Source organism: Sorghum bicolor, chromosome 1 (genome assembly GCF_000003195.3).
Source record: "Sorghum bicolor cultivar BTx623 chromosome 1, Sorghum_bicolor_NCBIv3, whole genome shotgun sequence".
NCBI lineage: Eukaryota > Viridiplantae > Streptophyta > Magnoliopsida > Poales > Poaceae > Sorghum > Sorghum bicolor.
The window spans coordinates 76,460,278-76,479,135 of NC_012870.2; the positions used below are offsets into that span (position 1 = coordinate 76,460,278).

At 43.0% G+C, this 18,858-nt stretch overlaps 2 protein-coding genes across 3 annotated transcripts; both read right to left on the reverse strand.

Annotated features, from left to right (window-relative positions):
* LOC8059844 (glutathione reductase, chloroplastic) lies at positions 2,999-7,779 on the reverse strand. The gene is made up of 11 exons (XM_002468412.2): positions 7,306-7,779; positions 6,064-6,289; positions 5,677-5,955; positions 5,404-5,580; positions 5,260-5,313; positions 5,028-5,176; positions 4,440-4,503; positions 4,197-4,367; positions 3,983-4,120; positions 3,760-3,815; positions 2,999-3,346 (listed from the first exon to the last, which is right to left on the reverse strand). The coding sequence occupies exons 1-10, from the start codon at positions 7,662-7,664 to the stop codon at positions 3,780-3,782; spliced, it is 1,653 nt and encodes a 550-aa protein (XP_002468457.1). The 5' UTR covers positions 7,665-7,779; the 3' UTR covers positions 2,999-3,346; positions 3,760-3,779.
* On the reverse strand, positions 9,525-18,712 carry LOC8059845 (putative ion channel POLLUX-like 2). 2 transcript variants are annotated; one of them, XM_021450889.1, is made up of 24 exons: positions 18,295-18,712; positions 18,089-18,189; positions 17,869-17,990; positions 17,025-17,290; positions 16,807-16,878; positions 16,607-16,682; positions 16,363-16,461; positions 16,119-16,273; positions 15,888-15,992; positions 15,617-15,703; positions 15,039-15,123; positions 14,814-14,961; positions 13,280-13,356; positions 13,114-13,194; positions 12,021-12,215; positions 11,825-11,938; positions 11,603-11,695; positions 11,393-11,516; positions 11,200-11,279; positions 10,634-10,681; positions 10,477-10,546; positions 10,338-10,411; positions 10,138-10,248; positions 9,525-9,948 (listed from the first exon to the last, which is right to left on the reverse strand). In XM_021450889.1, exons 1-24 carry the CDS (start codon positions 18,402-18,404, stop codon positions 9,808-9,810), a joined length of 2,634 nt encoding a protein of 877 aa, XP_021306564.1. In that variant the 5' UTR covers positions 18,405-18,712; the 3' UTR covers positions 9,525-9,807. The 2 variants fall into 2 exon arrangements, with proteins under 2 accessions (XP_021306564.1, XP_021306565.1); XM_021450890.1 differs by having other exon boundaries at positions 11,200-11,276; positions 18,295-18,707.

Here is an 18,858-nt window from a genome sequence, read left to right on the forward strand (position 1 = left end):
CCTACGGCCAAGGGGCCAGTAGTCGGCTGCAACCATCTCCTCAACTAGGTCCCGACCTCCGGAGTATCGGCAAGCCTGCGCAAATGCCTTGTCGCAAGCCAATCGCGCCTCAAGCTGTTCCTCCGACACCGGCTTCGAAGGATCAACCTTCGAAATAGGCTTCAACTCCTTCATCAACGATGCGTAAGGATAAACCTTATCAACGCTACCGTCATCCAAAGTCCTCGACGCAGCGGGGGTCCTCACGTAGAACCAGGCTCTCATCCAATCCTTCTCCCACTTGCCCTTTTGGCAGTAGGAGATCTCGCACCTTGGCCCAGGCATTGAGCGGCGCGGCATGAACGCGCAGCTTCCAAACTGCGCAATGCACTCAACACCTTCGGCGTCCTTCACCTTCTTAGGCTGGCGCTGAAGTTCGAAATATGAGCAAAAAGTGTCGATGTGGGGCATTGCTCCGTAGGATTCACACGCCCATGAAAACTTGCTAAGGGTCAGTATCCCATTGGGGCTGAAATGCTGTAGCTCAACGTTGAAGCTCTCCATCACCTCGCGAAGGAAATGATACGGAGGCATCCGAAGTCCGCAGGTAAAAAAGTCCCTGAATACAACAGCATAACCTTCTTCAGGCTCAGGCACCGTCTGACCCGCAGGCGGAGCCTTCGCGCGGCCATCCTTGAAAAACCGCGCTTCAACCATGTCAGCGATATCCTCCGTCCTCACTGTTGACTCCCCAAACTCAAAGGTAATTGCAGCCATCTCCTCAAACTCCTTCGCGCTGATCAGATCACCAACAGAAGCTTCGACGTCGGACAACGTCTCCTCCAGGTCTTGAGCTGCTGCCACCTCAAGCATCCAATCCTCAAACCTCCGCAACCAACCACCGGACCTCACACTAAGAAAATTACGCAAAGGACCAGAAAAATCTGACCTTGAAGGACGATGCGAAGGAAAATGAGCCACTTTATATCCTCCGCAAACACTTAAGAGCTATACGCAACTAGAGCGAATGCGAGTGGGCGAAGGAAGAAGCGCAAACAACAGGCAGCAAGGGTGAGACCCAAGAGCCTCCCCAATGCCCTTTTATAGGGGGGGGGGCTGCGGCAACGTGACCGTTGCGATTCCCCGCGCCCAACGGCTATAAGCGGAGGAATCAGCCTGACCGTTGCGCTTCGTCAATGCCAACGGCTAACTCCAACGGCTATAATATCCTCCGCAACCCTCCGCAATCTAACGCGCGTAGGATATCAGACTAACATAGCAACAATGATCGGAGGATCCCGGCAAAATAAAGAAACCAAGAAAATTTATGACTAAGTAAAAGAATCAATTATCCAACATTTGCTAACAAACACATCCTGCGCACCAGGGGGGAAGGCGGCAACCATGCTCATAGTCTCCGCAGCGTAGCATGTTTTTGAGCACATGGACCGCAGGAGTGCCATTAGCCCAAAAAAGGGGGGAACTGTTGGGGAACAGCTTCATCCTTCCCCCTGGTAGCGTCGGAGGTTATCCTTCACCTAAGGAACCTCCGACGCCTGAAGCGTCGGAGGATATCCTTCATCGGGAAATGCTAATGTTGACGACTCGTCTGGTCGTGCTAAGTGTGTGCAGGGACTGAGACACCGGCGGAGGTCCACGAGCGAAGAAAGGTGGGAACCTCCGACCCTCCCGGGTCCGAGGATGGCGGGAGGACGCGGCCAGGCCGAGGAACCTCCGACTGGACCGGGCTAAGGAGGAACTCCCGGGGTGGCCGGGTCGAGCAACCTCCGGCCCAGCCGGGCTGAGAAACCTCCGACACCAAAGCGTCGGAGGATCCGCAACTAGGCGGAGGATCCAAGCCTCCGACCAGCTGAGGCCCCAGACAGAGGATGAACGAAGGGCTTGCAATGTGAAATTACGCAGGTGTATTAGGGTCAGTAGACTGCGATGAAAGAATATGCTGGAATATTCCCCCACCGTCACGGGGCATTTATGTAAATGTCATTAGGTCGGTTTCCAGGCCCTATATAAGGGGCGCGATGCCGCCATTAAGAGAGAGAGCATTCACTGTATTCACCTACTGTTGAGCCTACTGCCCGTTGGAGCTCAGACCTCTCACGGCACCGAGTGAGAAGGTTCACTATTCACCGTACTGCTGGGGAGTGCGGAGAGCATCTTCCCAACATTCCATTACTCCAAATCCTATTCAAGGAACACTTAACCCTGGAAACTCTACGTACTGTTGCACAAGGAAAACTCTATGTAGTATTGCACAAGGAATAATAATTAGCCCTATTAATTACAAACATGTGCTTAGGTATGTATTCACGCCTCAAGAACACAAGACCTGATCGACCAGAACTTAAGCCACGAACCGTGTGGTATAACGTTACCTATGTCCGAGGGAACGTGAGTCAATTGTACAAACAAGACCCTGCGACTGCGACCGATTCAAGTTGACACTCCAAGCAGCGAAGACACGGACTTCAACGTCCAAAACTGTATGCATGTTTTTGTTTACGCGTAGTACTGAAATGCATGTCACGGTCACACTCACATAGTACTTGATTTTCACTGCATATAAGCCCATTTATAACACGAGAAACACGTTGTAAAGAAGCTACAATATTCGCACACTTAATACATGCTCCTTCTATCCTAAATTATAAGTTATTCTATTTTTTAAAAATCAAAACATCTCAAGTTAAACTAAATTTATATGATAAAATGATAACTTTATGATACTAAATAAATATCAATAGATTTTTCATTAATTATATTTTTATAATATACCTGGATTCTTTATTAATTATATTTTTATAATATACCTATCTGGTATCATAAATAAATCTTTATAATTCTCTATAATTTTGATCACACTCGAAATATTTTGAGTTTCAAGAAAGTTAGAATGACTTACAGTTTGGAACGGAGGGAGTACTTGTTACAGTACCAAGAATTTCAGAACATCAAAAGTGCAAGATGAAGCAATCTGTATTTTTAGTGTACAAGAAAAAAATATTCAAACGCAGAGATCATTAGCTCAATTCTTGAAAAGAAAAACAGGCAATTTTGTTTGTCAAATATCATAGCAAATGCTTAGGAAGGCGCATTTCCTTGTACTTATTACAAAATTTCCTGACCGTAAGGCAAGCATTTGCTGCATTTTATTCCAACGTACAAGACAAAGGAATAGGATAATAGCTCAGCGGACAGGTATGTACAGCCATACTACGATACAGAATCGCTGGTTCCCTAACATGAATTTCCAGAAATTCCTAGCAGTTATTTCTGCTACTCTGCACGTGTAATTCCAAAATTCCGTCCAGCTGTTGTCCTGCAACAGGAATAGTTCCCCCGAGAACACCTGCAGCATAAACTATATATAAAGACAATGCTGGCAAAATATTTCCTTGGTAGCCATGAAAGATATGTCAAAAAACCAATGGATGACAGGGGTTTTCTTCAGAAGGAAAACAATAGGAAGTTACGAATTTATGTTAATTACACTTTCACAAATCCACCATTCAAAGAAAAAAGAATGGAAGAAACCACCTATAATTGGGTGTCACTCAGGATGGTTTTCAAGTGGGTTTTGCTACTCAAACTAGTGGTGCAAAATATCAAAGAGCTCATAGCATTAGTCCATAAAGACTTGAAATCCCCATCACTTAAATAAAATTCAACAATCGATGTGATAAATTGTTTTAATAGAAACAAGTTTTAAGACAATGTACACTGCCTAAACATAAATGTGCAAGCCAAGAAGAAATTGCTTACCTCCTAGGAAAAATTGGTATCTACTGCTTACTTACAACCTCATCTTTAGATTCTACCTGAAATTGAAGGGGATAAAAGTGTAATCAAACACATAAAAGACAAGAAATAATAATTCTACAGTTCAAAGCAAATTATTCTCAGAACTTATATTTCCTAGTACTAGTAAATATGCCAGTAAGCCAAGGAAAGATGTCATTTCAGGAATCAGGATAGCATTGTGGACCTGATCTGCAGATTTTTTCCGAATTTTTCTAGTTGCACTCCTCATTGTGACGAATTCCTCAGCAGATGTTGGGTGAATGCCAATGGTGGCATCAAAATCTTGTTTTGTCAACCCAGCTTTAACAGCAATCGCAATTCCCTGAGAGAAAACACGTAAATTCAGGAACCAGTTAAGAATGAAACAGAAATGGGAGTAAAAATGAAGTCATGCAAACCTGAATTATCTCAGGTGCATCATCACCACACATGTGCACTCCTACAACTTTGTTTGATGTAGCGCACACAAGAATCTTCATTAGTACACGATCAGGTAGTCCAGACAGAGTGGCCTTGAGAGGCCTGAAGTTGGCAACAAAGACATCAACATCTCCATACTCTTCGATTGCCTGCAAAAATAAGCATCTATGAATTTCTGTCTGTTGCAAGTTATGACACTGATGCAGGCTATGTATCATCACCTGCTCCTCAGTAAGACCAACTTGTCCAATTGGTGGTTGGGAGAACACAGCAGAAGGTATAGTTCTGTCAAAAATTGAAATTCACAGTGAAAGAGTAGCCAGTTGATATCCATAAATATCATGGCCTCATGGCCAGCGTCCATGACGGGATAGACACCACCAGATGGAATCGGCTTGTTGGGGATGAGAACTAGATCATAGATTAGAGGGAGGAACACAAGAGGGGGATTATATTGATTTCTTGCTTGTCTATGTTTGGTGCATCTCTCCTTTCATAGAAAGGTTTATTTGACTCCTAACGAATAGATCTAATCTACTACTAACAAACCTAACATTATCTCTAACTAACCGTAAGCCTGAGGGAGAGGGTGCTACAGTAAGGGCCATGCTACTGTGCCAAACCAACCTAGGGAGCCCAGCTGGCTGCCCATAACAATAAAGTAGTGAGATTAATTATGGTTTTCAGTAGAAAGCTCAAGTCTGTTCTAGCTGGATAGGTAAGCCAAACGAACCATCAGGACAACCACCATGAATATGTGGTGCTCAAGATTGCTGGTGATGAACTGATGATATGATAAATATACATACCTGTAATCTGGTTTGGTAGGTTCATTGCCAAAGACAGTTTTCGCAAATGCCCCACCCTCCATCAGTGCAACTGGTGTCAGGTTGACCCTATTGGTAACATCTCCCACAGCCCAAATGGAATCAACTGAGGTACGAGAATACTCATCAACCTAGCACGAAATTGTTGCAAAAGCTCCAAAGATTACAGAGCGATAAACAAATAAACTTGGCACCAGTTATTGTAATAACCTACCACTATCGCACCATTCTTATCCATTTCGACCCCCACCTCTTCCAGTCCAAGGTTCTACAAGGATTGCAACTATGTCAGGAATTAGAATGAATGAATCAATATATGTGTAAAATCTCAAGAACTGCAAGTGCTCTTTGTTACTACCTTTGTATTTGGTCTGCGACCTGTTGCGAACATTACATGTGAGAACCCACCAAAAGTTTCTTTATTTGTCTTCAGAGATAACAGACCATCATTTGATTTAGTTATAGCTTGAGGGCTCTCTTCTGTATGAAATGTGATGCCCCTTAAAGACATTTGTTCAGCGACGAAATCTCTAACCTGTGCATCCAAAACAGAAGGACAAAAAATAAACAAAGAAGCAATACATTTTATCTGTTAGTAACGCTATCTTTGCTTTTCTAAATATACGCTCACCTCTTCATCAAATCCTCTTAAAACTTTCTTCTGCCGAATAAACACATGGACTTCACTTTTTAAGCCATTGAAAATGCCAGCAAACTCCAAAGCAATATACCCACCTCCCACTATTGCAATTTTCTCAGGTTTTGAAGGCAAATCCAGTGCTGCATCTGAATCTATAACATGCTCTATACCAGGGATATCTGGCATCGATGGTCGGCCACCAACACCAACTAGTATGTGCTTAGCAGTGTAGAGCTTACCATTCACACTGACAGTATGAGCATCAACTATCTGCACTAAGAAAAAGAATATATATAAGCAAACACACCTTTTTACGCAGTATTCATCTCAGAGACAGTCTTATCCAAAATATAACCTGATATACAAACATCACCCAACCTTTCCACGGCCTTCAATCAGAGTGACTCCTGCATTGTTTAAAATATTCCTGTAAATGCCAACTAGGCGCTGCAGCTCAGTATTTTTATTGGCTATGAGAGTGTTCCAATCATGCTTCGGGTCAGTCTCATATGTCCATCCAAAGCCACGAGACTCTTCAAACTCGTGAGAGTACTTGGATCCATACACCAGCAGTTTCTTTGGAACACATCCACGAAGCACACATCTGTGGTGTGAAAAAAAAGGTATTGTGTTATACATCAAAAGTCAACAAATAAAGCATTTTTTAAGGCTAAATATAGAACTGACTTCTAAGTACTAAGCAGATTTCATGAATACCAGTTTGGAATATAAATCAATCGCAAACACAGGATACACAGGCTAAAAGATATTCATAGAAAAATGCCTTATCCTAAAAGGTTTTTTTAACAACCTACCAGGAATAGACAGATAGATATTAGACAGAAAAAGGAATGTCGTAGTGACGTGGTAAATTCTGCAACTACAATTCCAGATTCATTTTGACTGTATCGCATAAGCATTTTGCATCTCCTCAACTAGTATTTAGTAATAAGCAGAGGGTCATTAAACATGAGGTCCAGTTCTGTCCAAAATTATTAAACTGCAAATGTTGGAGCAATGCTAAAACAGGTTACAGTGGCACAGGCGCAATGCAAAAGGGTTTGCAATTTCTGCAGGTGAGCCTAATGTATATCCAATGAAATTCATCAATTAACACTCTAGTAGAAACAGCAAAGCTTCAAGCATGTATCAAAAGTTGCACACTTCAATTAACACTCTAGTTAGAGTCAGAGTTTGATGAGCATATATTTGCCACTGGACAAAAGTTGGAATGACAACAAATAGTGCAAGTGGAAATCATGTGGCTCAAACACTGATGTAACATCAGGCCAACATCTCCATCACAAGAACAGACATCGTCAGTCAATAATCATAGACTGACACTCATTCCAACAAATCATTAATAAACATGGTAGCACTGCAGTGTGTGTAGTCCCAATAAACAACACTAACAATTAAATGAAATGAATGATAGTACAGACAGCAGTTTACTAGCAATCACTCTCCAGTTAGAATCACTCCATGAGAAGTTCAGCCCAACCATGCGAACGGCAGATGCAAAACCGAGACAAACTTTGTGGCAAGGGCACGATCAGGACAAGCAAAGATACACGGAGTGTAGAGTAATACAATACATGAACAGGAGAGGCATCCACTTACGTGCCGCCGAGGCCACCGAGCTCGTCTGAGGCGATCGTGGCGAAGGGCATCTCGCAGATGGCGACGCGCGCGCCGTGGAGCGTGGAAGCAAAGCGCGACGCACGGACGCCGCCGCTCCCGGCTCCGATGGTGAAGAGGTCGTAGTCGTACTCCCCCTCGGCGGAGGCGCCGTTGGGAGCCGCAGCCGCGGACGCCGAGACGTGGCGGCGGCAGGGGCGGGCGAGCCTCGGGAGCGCGGCGAGTGAGGGGAGGCGGAGGAAGCCGCGGCGGAGCTGGTGGGTCCCGCGCGGGGAGAGGGTGCGGGTCAGGGTTTGCAGCGTGGAGGAGCAGGAGAAGGGGAGCGTCGCGTGCGCTGCCATGGCTGGCTCCTCGCCGCTGCGGCGGCGGCGGCGCCGCTTCCGAGAGACCGAGAGTGTGGGGGAGGGGAGGGAGCGGGGAGGCGAGGCGAGGCGAGGCCTGGCCAGATAGATGATTCGTCTAGTGTGTGTGTGGAGAGAAAGAGAATACGTCTTCCTCCGGTCCCAAGGCAAGGCGTATAATTTGGGAACCCTGCTAATCAATTATGAAGGCGTAATTAGGAGAGTACGTAAACGAATTTGCGAGACAGACACTGCCAGGTTTGTCTTCCTAACCTCACTCTCGATTCACGACTTCGAAATGGTCTAATTAACTCAAGTTTGATCAAGTTTATAGTAAATAATATTAGCACTTATATCTTTAATATATTAAGTATAAAAATATATTCTATAACTAATCTAATAATACTTATTTTGTGTCATCAATGTTATTTTTATATAAATTTAGTTATAACTTAAATTATTTGACTCCCAAAAAACAAAAATTATATTTTCTTATGGATGGAGGGAGTCCTTGATTATGGGGATGGTTCGCATGTTAAATTCTGGTGTAAGTTCGACACTTTGACTCCGTAGTCCTTCCTATTCTGTTTTGAGATCCACCAGATTTTTCTCTTGTGCATACAAACAATGGAGTAATTCCTGTGTTACCGGAGTTCTGATTGGGCAGAGCACCTGGACAGTGGATAGGATAGTGATAGTCACTCCGTGTCCTGGTTCGGGTTGAAGATCTCCAGCCGATGGATTTTTACCACGGCGCGGCTGAAAATGATGTCCACTTGTCCAGTAATCAAAACAGCTCCTTAACGAGTCCAGATTCTGATACTGAATGAATAATACTGAAATACCATGGCTCCATCCATCAGTCTAGGTCCGGAATTCAGACAGCGTGCATTGCTGCAGACTGCAGTGGAGGCTTGTGCGCATTCCAGCCTTTTTACTTACCCCTTCTTTTCTTTTTTTTATTAAATTAAGAAAAAGGTGTGCATTCCAGCTCGGAGGTACTTCTTCAACATGCTCTCTGCGCATGCTGTGGGGTAAGTCGTGCTTTATATAAAGGAGGAAATGTCGAACGAGATCATGACAGGAGTGAAAGAAATCTGGCTCTCATTAGGAGAATGTCAATGGCCACCACCAAGCTTCACTCCAAGGGCATCTCCCACTGGAGTTCCATGTTCCTCAACCAGACATCTAGCATCTAACTTTACTCTCTGCCATTATTCCAATCATGCCACAATAAACTGTTGATAACAAAGCATCCATCAAGCAGAAGCATCAAAATGATGTCCTCGTGTGTCAGTAACTGGCTCAGAGAAGAGCAGCCTGAATGTCATTCTGTCGATCGCCTGAATGTCCTCGTGTTTGTAAGCACCTCATGAATGGTAACAAGAACCGGATTTCCTTTGGCATACAAATAAGTTTTTATATGCCCCTAGTGATTTTGTCAAAAAAAAAAAATGCCCCTAGTGATAAGGTTCTGAGCTGTCGGACCTGAACTTTCATCACTCCCATCCTTGTGTTATGCCTGAATTCGGGCAAGTATATATGTGGAGATCAAGTCAGATACAGCCTGTAGGTAAAACAAATGGACAAGCAAGAGAACAAGAATGTTTAACAGACCTCCCCTACTCTTAGTTGCTCTGCCAAAGATAGATCCCCCAAAAGCTGAAGCAGTTGAAAGGTTTGGATGGTTTGGTGAGAAGCTAAGGGTAAAACAGCCTTTTCTTATGTCAAATGCTAGAGGGGACGAATTTATCTCACAAAAGAAAACAGTCAGGCAATACCTAGCTGATTTTGTCTATCCCCAGGATTAAAAAAAACAAAACATTGTATTCATTAGTCAGAAGAAAACAACAAGGCGCATACTCAATCAACCAACTTTCCTTTATCCTTTCTTTATTCAGACATCTGGACCATGTCCGTGTTATTCACTATGTTTACAGTCAGTTGAACTCTGTAGTTGAACTGTGCAGTAAAATATTTGCACCAAATAAGTTCTATAGCTATGGAAGGAACAAAACTTAATTTGTCTATATTTTGCTTTCCCTTTGTACAAAAAGAAAAGGATTATAAACAGGGTATATGTTATCTCTTCATTGTAGCAACAGCTGTTAAAGTTTATGTGAAGAGATATAAGATGAAAATTCTATCCTGAAGTTCCTTCGTCCATCATAATTGGCTGTTCGTCCATCACAATTGGCTGTTCACCTTCAAACTCCGATATCACAATGAGTGAATCGTTCATTTCAAGAAACAGTGGCTCCGATTTGTTGATAGGATTAATATGCTGCCATGGGATAAAGTAAATATTCGTTATTAGGACTGACGTTCAAAATGACAAAGAACCTCATGTCTAAGCAAATCAGGTCAATAGAATTTTAATGGCATCTGAACAAAAAGATGATCTTAACAAAACCTTATGTACTCAGAAATTCATTTACACATAAACTGACAAATAACAAAGAAAACAAATTACCTGCTTGCCATCCTTGACATAACCAATCGCAACTTCACGACGTAAAACTGCTCTTTCAGAAAGCTCCGAGAATGATATCTTCTCTCCTTCCTTCATGTACAGCCCAATTTCCTAAAATGAGATAAACGCAGCAGGGTAAATGCTTTAAAGACCACAGGCAGCCTATAATGTTTTGGGAACACCAACTATGGCAATAGTACCTTAATGTAGATCTCGTCGCCTTCAGCGTTCAGGATATCCTTCCATACTTCATTCAACTCACTACTCTCCGCAACTACATTTCATTGTTAGCGTTAGAAAAAGAACTTCAAAGAAAATGGAACAAAACAGACAACCAACCTTGTGCTGTTACACGGCTCATTATTTCCTCTGCTCCAATAAATGAAAGGGATGGTCTTATTTTAGATATCTATATAAAATGCAGAAGTCAAGAATTCTTTTCCAAATCAAATAGTTTTCATGACTTGATCAATTTAATATATTAGCAAAGTCTTACTTGTTTTCCCAGTCCCATGTCAACAATTTCTGATACAAGATTCTCAACCTAAAAGGCATTTCAAGTGAAAAATCAGATAACACAAACAAATAGGTGTCTTTTTGGATTTTAGATTAGGAATATTTATATTTATAAGAAAAAAAACACTGGATAATGGCCAATCGAACCACATCAGGATCCAATTTAAGTCCCGTTATCAAAAAACTCAACCTGCAGGGGAAAGACCAGCCCTGCAGCATTGCATTTAGAAGAAACTTCTCGCATGCAAGCCAAGAAACGCCCCAAAGGCTGGCTGCCTTGGACGTGCCACCTAGCGCCATGACACATGCCTGTGGCCATGTGCATCTCGCTGAAAGTGACTCAAGTGTTTAAATGTATAACTCAAGAACACAGCTCAAGGGAGAACAAAGAATAAAGTAGCATCATGGAACCAATTGTATCTTACTAAACAATGATTTGTACATTCTGGGTCACATTTGAGATTAATAGATACTTTGATGCAAACATGCTGGTTCACTTATTGCATTATAAACATTATCAGTTAAGTATTGGTGAGCAGAGCTGACCATAACGCCATGTTTCTGGCAAATGTTTTCAGCAAGAAGAAGGGTATATGCCAACTGTTTATCAGCCTGTGCAGCATCTGCTGGAACCAGAGTCACAAATAAAAATTCACTTATAATAATTATCATAATGATAACAAAAAACAACAACAGCAATGATGATGATAGATAAACATCATAGTTCTTTTACTGGTACCTCCAACAAACCAGTCTCTGTCAGATATCACAACTATTGAAAGTGGAACCTCTTTATCAGGGGCAGATTTCTGTATGTTAAGTATCGTTTCCTTCAGAGTATCATAGTTCAAAGGACACCCCACCTGTATTAGTATGTTTTGAGATAAAATTGAGAGAGCAACTTTTTGTCTGTTCATGCACACTAACAAAGTTAGAGACTGAGAGATACCCGATGAGTAACTTCAACATTTTTAAGCTGGCTCTGCAAAAGGGGATTGATGATACTGCTCCTCTCTTTAATAGGGGTTTCTGACAAAATTTCCTGCACATTTAACTAAATTTGTTAGTAAAATTATACCCTAACTTTTGTATAGTATAGGTATAACCGTATGAGCCATGATTACAATGTGACTAGCACGATTTGTTTATTTTTGTCACTGCCTATACATACCACTGTACTACCAGGTCCAAGGTAACTATCATACTCCCGTATCATTTCAGTAACTTTTGGTCGCCAGCCAATAATAAGCACACGTTCCTTCGGTCCCAGCATATAATCACTACTCTGCATAAAATTAACCACAGATGAACCCCATAATTTGGAAAGCGATGAATTACCATAGATACATCATTATATCAAACTTTACCTTAGAAAGAGATTTTGAGGGGCGCTTTACAATGTTCTTTAGCCGTGTTTCATTGTCCATGGTAGTAGCCGTATTAAATGATCCTTGATCCTCTCTTGATTCTGGGTAATGGCTCGATGTTTGTGTTTCTTTTGGTACACTTAACACTCTATATTTTGTTCTTCTCATCCCATGAACAGGAGCAATAAGAAGCAACTGTGAAGCAAAAAAAGAAAAAGAAAACCAAGTGTGCATTAAGTCAACATTCTGAATATAAAATGTCAGCCATTGTGATGGTGCAGCTACTGTAGATGGTGCAGGGAGGGAGGGAGGGAGGCAGCTGCTAGGGCAGAGGGCAGGCGCAGGGAGAGAGGAGGAGGCAAAGGGAGAGGGAGAGGGATAAAAGGGAGAGCAACTGCTCAAGTCTTTCTTAAGATTCAAACATTTACATGATCCCTATTCTTATAGTCCCTAAGGGACTTGACTCCCAAGCAAACTAGAAGAGGATTCTCATCTCCTAACAAACTAATCTTATTTCCTAAACAAACTCTACTTCTATTTATTCCAAACTTATCCAAATCTATTCTAATTCTCATCTAAACTGAACTCTTCCGGGTGGGAGGGGCCCGCGGGGAGGGGGGTGCCCTGTGTCGCCCAGGGTGAGGCCATGGCTGACCAGGGCGCGACATTGGACCTTGCTCAGCCTGCTTGGCCCATTACGGCGGCCTGTATTTAGGCCCATGACAGGCATCTACACATGACTAATGCTATGTTTTTCAAACGGCACAGGAGAGCTGTGTATCATTTAAATAAGAAAGAAAAGGTACAAAGGAGAAGCAAAGCCTACTCCCAGACACACCCTTAGCTCACTTTGATGAGCAAGCTGGATATAATATACCCTTGGTTGGATATTAACAGCTGAGCCAGCTGCTGCTTTAGGACCATGACATTATTTCATTAGCTCACTTTGATGGATGATTCATCCATTCAGGATAACTAGACAAGGGCTTGAAGCTTTCAACAATTACACTGTTATCATGAATTCCTATGTCAAGGGACATAATTTTCTCCTAGCTGATGTCAAACGATAACCAGCATCCAGAAAGATACTTACTTTGTCTGTTTCTTTCAGCAGTTCTTCTTCGCTTGGGTGAAAATAAATTTTTCCAGACCGGAAGATACCGCAAACGACTGCCTGACCATGAACATAAAGGGAAAATGTAATAGCAAAAGGCGGAGAATACAGCAGGGTTTGAATTGATGGTTTGGAAAGAACATACATCATGGATTTTACGTCTGACATCCATATACTTCATGCCCCCTAGTTCAGGCCGGCTGAAAAGGTTGAAAACATTTTCTGCAGGACACAACAAATGTAACATACCATGTAGCATAACTACCTATATACCTAGAACCTAAAGTAATCACAATGCTGCTGAATAGATTTAACAGCGCAGGTAAAGCAGAAATGTTGAATGACAAAATTACAGAAACATGGCAATATCAGAACAATTTGCACACATAGGAAATACATTTTATGGTGTTATCACGAGCCTAAATATAGACTGCAGCATCAGGCCAAGCAGGCAAGCAAGGCCCAACACCGGGCCCTGGCCAGGGGGTGCGCGGACTAGGGGGCCGCCGCCACAGCCCACGGCCCCCTCCCATCCAGGAGAATCCAAAGTAGAAATTAGAGATAGATTTGAATAAGTTTGGAATAAATAGAAATAGAGTTTGTTTAGGAAATAAGAGTGGTTTGTTAGGAAAGGAGAGTCCAAATCTATAAGGACTCCTCCTCTAGTTTGCTTGGGAGTCAAGTCCCCTAGGGACTATAAATATAGGGGTCATGTAACCATTTGGATCTTAAACAAGAATTGAGCAGTTGCTCTCACCTCTATCCCTATCCCTGCACCAACCACCCCCTTCCTCCTCTGCCCTAGCCGTCGCCACCTCCCTCTCCCCCTGCACCAACACCAGCCACCACCACCCCCTAGCAAGGCTGTGGCAGGTATATTGGTATGATATTCCCTAAGTGAATGCTGATTCATAGGACCTAACCTGGACTCTCGCTTGGCCGACTGGTGGCAGCAAACGAGAGCCGAGATCCCAGGGAGCTTAAGGCACGGCTTCGACTCGCTCGCCCTCCTTGTCTCTTGGGTGGTTTGGAAAGAGCAAAACAGGCGGACGTTTGATAACCTTGCCAAGTCGCCGGCCTATGCAACGAGGCTGACTCATGGATCGCTGCTGGGTATTGGTGTCTTGCGGCGCTCTTTGCCGCGGCGAGTTAGTCTGGCATCGGCGTTGCTTAAGCTTTGTCACAACACTTGTTTACTTAGTACGCCTGTTTTGCTGCACCGTTTGAGCCAGTGAACTGTGTCAGTGTGTAACCGTGCAGCGACCTCGATATCTCGCCGTCGTTCACTGCCGGTTTGTGTTGTACGATCTCTAACCTCTCTTAATGAAGCACGTGCAAAGCACGCTTTCGAAAAAAGTGAATGCTGATTCAGAAGTTCTGAAGAATGACAAACAAGGTCATGTTTGGCATGTAGATTTAACAAAACTGGCAACACAAAGATTTCTGAAACAAGAGAAAGACAGTGTGATATAATGCATGGCAGTACATTCAACTTCTATGTATGAGTATGGGTCTTTAGGTGATTGCAGTAGAAATTATGTGCTAAGACACTGGTTGAAAGAAGGATAGCAAAAAAAAAAGTGAAGCGTGAAAGACCTGGGTAACAGAGTTTGACTTGGAAGTGCACCAATATAAAAGTTGTTATCCACAGACATATGACAGTAAGATAAGAACATTACTGTGCTGATTAAGCAAGTGCTTGTAGATTTTCAGAAGGCCCTTTTGCCTAGAGCACTGCACAAACAACTTAGACGCAACCATCTCCACAGGTTGCACATTTAAGCCAGTGATTGATTTCAGAAGTTCGCATGTGGTTGAGTTAGAAGCCTACATTGATATAAACTGTAAGAAGAAATGCTTAAATTTGATAAAATCCATAGTATAGATTGTCTACGTGCATATACCTCAACAATGATAGGGATAGGCGCGATTTGTTTACAGGGTTGCAGAGCCAATAGAGAGACAAATGCATCCGTATCCACTTCATATCTGATCAGGTTCATGGGGGTAGATAGAAAAATAAATATCAACAATCAACTATCACACCAGGTTTGTAAAGTAACCGACAATACAGAACATAATGCAAACATGGATAGGTGGTGCTAAAGTTTGCAAAATGTAAAGAACTTGTCTCACTATATTTTTTGGCAATTAGAAACGAGCTGATTGTTTCAAGCCATTCATTCAAAAAAAAATCAAGTTAACGGTTACTGTCTTCCAATGTTTAATTAAATGAATATAAACCATATTTCACAAAAACCAGATGACCTGCTGTTACAATTCTTGCTAGCTCGCAGCAAAATCTTGATTCACCAATATAAAGGAACTTTATGAGAAATTGGACAAGCTGCCCCTTTCTCAAATGACTCGGTACAGGACATCATATAATACATGCTAGCCTGAGCCTGTGAGGAACTCGGCAGTTATTCATCAAAAAACATTCTAACGTGAGCAAAGTCGAAGGTTCATGATACATACTTACCTTTCATGCTTTGCTGGCAAGATAATTATAGACTTTGCTTTGTGTGCTGCTGCTCTCTCAAATGATTTTGACATGCTAAGACTAGCACTGCAAGTTAAAATGAGAAGCCACAACCAGTTTTCAGTATTCACATATCAAAGAAAGTATTTGCGTTCATGGGATGTGCTTGTGTTCTCCACAAAAGTGAAATTGGGATAAAGATACGTAGATAGATTAAATAAACTTGCCACATATTGAGACAAGAAACACTATGACTAGTAAATCCCTTTACCTCTTGGTGAATACATCAATATGGTTTAAATCTTTCGCCACGCTATCTGCAAGCTTGTCAATCTGCTTCCTTGGAATATCCGAGAGAAGGAGGATTTTCTGCTTCCTTGACATTGTTCATAAGAAAACAATCAGCTGCACTAGATGACTAGACAGTGTACATAGACCTTACCAATCCTTAAAAGTAAAAAGGTGAATGAACCCAACCAAAATGGCACGCCATCTTCATTACCTTGCAGTAGCTAAACCTAAGCGAATTGATGATTCATGGTACTTATCCAATTGGATCAGTATGGATGTCAGATGACTATTGACTCCACAAATAATGATATGATCATCCTCAATAACCTGCACCTGTGCCCCTTCCCTTACTTTATGCATCTGGTTCTGTAGACAACCAGGTGAGTATATGTCAAAAAAGTGCATCAACATAGAAAAAATTCATCTCAGTTTCAGATAATTTTGAAATAACTCACTCTAAATTGTTCTGTCATTGCACTTAATAAACGAGAATAGAATAATATACCCCAGATAGCAAGAAAGAACCCAATGACACGCTCAACACGTGTCTTTTGCTGTTCAAGCAAGCAAAACAACATATTAGAAAAGGATCATTAAAGGAAAAGAATTTAAAGAAACGGGTAGGAAAACAGCTGCGAAAAACATATCAGTTCTTAAGCCTTACAGAAACTGGCAGTACTCTCCCTAGTCCCTACTTACCCTTAGATGGGTAGATGATGAACAAAGACATGCCCAAGCTTCCCAAAAGCAGTCCTCCAGGGATTGTTGTTGCTTCCTGAATTTTAAACCAAGGTACTTCCTCATTTTCACATCAAAATTAACTGTCAAGGCTATAGTATGTCCTCTCATAAAACAGGGAAGAAGAAAATGCATGCATATTTAAATAATAACTAACAGACCTGAACTTATGAAACAGTAATCCTCCAATAATGACAAATGAAAAGCATGTGATGAGCAAGGTAACAATAGACCTGTAAATATAATCAGGATAAAATGTGAATTTAATAAATTTTCATAAACTTCAGTTGTTAGGTGTAACTAAAAAGTTGACAAAAGAAGCATGAAATGATAGCATACAGAAAGTACAAAATTATATACATCACAGAATCACACTTACAAGGCAATGTTCCGATCAAGCTGAGAGTTGAACAGATAGTACAATCGCGAAAAACTCCATCCGAAATTAGGCAGTGGTGGAAGAGTCAAATCTAGCTTAAGAGGCATGGGTCTTTTGGTAGGATCAGATATGCAAGCAAATGGCAAACTTGTAATGCCACTTGACATCGACGGGAACAAATTCATCAGCGACTGCATCCGACCAGAAATAATTCTGTGTAGAAAGCAGAATGCTATGCTAACAATGGCAGCCACGTTGAAGTTTCCCTGGGAAAATAGAACAAAAAAAAAACATGAAGCAAACATAATGGGAATTAAATGGACAATTCACTGTAGAGTGCTCTGACTAGACAGAGGGCCTTGCATATGAGTATCCTTCAGTATCCTCTCACACTACGACACTAAGCATAGCATCCAATCTGAAGCATGGTATCAAACATGTCCAATGGAAACACATTCAGAGGGTTGACCACAATCAAACCATCACCGCAAAAGTCATAGACGGACTGCAGTTATTTGGTGACCAGTTTGGTAGAGAACGTTCCACAGAATTTAAAATGCACTGATTCATTTCCCCATCTATGCAGCTCGGAGATCAGAAGTAGGGTATCCTCACCGCACATGAAGCACCACTTATATACTCTGACAAAAGACTCTAGTTGGCAAACATAAACATTGTCATAGAAAACATGGCATTTGGCATACATCTCGAATCATGCTGCCATGTGCCTTGTACTTGCAGTTTATATATACGATACGATTCCTTCAGATCACATGGCAGCCAGCCAGTGGCACATATTTCAATACATAGTAGTTGGCTCACAACAGGAGCGAAGAAAGATCACCTGTGTGGGAAAGCGCAAGGAATTTGCAGTGGCCGTTGAAGTGCTAGGCGCCTCTGCATTCTTCATCACAGTAGTAGTGTCCCCATCATCTGGCCTCCTCTCGGAGGCGAGCACTCCAACTCCTGATGATTAATATACAAGACAAAGCTTATAAATAACAAGGAGCGGACGAGGTAAACTGACAAAACCAGACCGCGACAGAGCAACCGTTTCACCGTACCTTGGCTGCCGGGCGCGGGCAGATTGGTAGCGCGGCGAGCTCCAGCACCGCGGCCGTGGTGACGAGGAGTAGCGCGGAACCGCCACGGGAACGCGTGCAACCTGGAATCAGGGAGTGCTCTGTGCTCAGGCTCCGTCCAGAAACTCACAGCGTATATCGAAGCAGAAGCAGGCGACGTGCGGTGGGCGGTGGTGCGTGTGGCGTACCTGAGGGCGCGGGGCGTGGCGGAGGGGAGAGCTCGCCGGAGCGAGGACGGCGGCGGCGGCGGCGGCAGCAGCAGCGACGGCGAGACGGACGCGTTGAGCTGCGACCTCATGGCCTTCCACCCTCTCGCTGGCTCCGCCCGCACTCTCGGGCGTATCGGCAGTTGCTACTACGAGGCCAGTGCCCGCAAAGGAGTGACGACTAACTAGACTATCGCAGTAGGAGGGGCAGGAGCAGGAGGCGAAGAGGTGCTTTTCAGTTGGACTGGACTGACGGAATGCGGGCGATAAACAGGATGAGGGCGCCGGACATGGGGTGGCTGTGGTGTGGGCAACTCTTGTCTCTCGATTTCGTCACGCTGGAATCGATCCGGTGGGACATCAGTCACGCACTCGCGCTAGTCTTTTTCGGAAAGGGCAATGGAGGTCAAGCCAAGGCATCGTAATCTCGGACTTGTTTTATGTGCGCTGTCCTTATCGACACACCCAGCTGTTGAAATGCCTACATTGCCCTGTAGAAAAAGGAAATCCTGTGGCGGAAATTGAGTTTCCTTTTAAGATAACCAC

Bases quoted from the DNA above. Each gene is read 5' to 3' on its own strand.
- LOC8059845 (XM_021450889.1), bottom strand. From the start codon at position 18,404: ATGAGGTCGCAGCTCAACGCGTCCGTCTCGCCGTCGCTGCTGCTGCCG. The intron at 11,939-12,020 runs GTAAAGTTTGAT...AATTTTATGCAG, and splicing joins CCTCAAAATCTCTTTCTAAG to AGTAGTGATTATATGCTGGG. The intron at 10,682-11,199 runs GTCAGCTCTGCT...AATGCCTTTTAG, and splicing joins GCCAGAAACATGGCGTTATG to GTTGAGAATCTTGTATCAGA.
- LOC8059844 (XM_002468412.2), bottom strand. From the start codon at position 7,664: ATGGCAGCGCACGCGACGCTCCCCTTCTCCTGCTCCTCCACGCTGCAA. The intron at 5,177-5,259 runs GTAGGTTATTAC...ATTTCGTGCTAG, and splicing joins ATAAGAATGGTGCGATAGTG to GTTGATGAGTATTCTCGTAC. The intron at 4,504-5,027 runs GTATGTATATTT...AATTTTTGACAG, and splicing joins CCTACCAAACCAGATTACAG to AACTATACCTTCTGCTGTGT.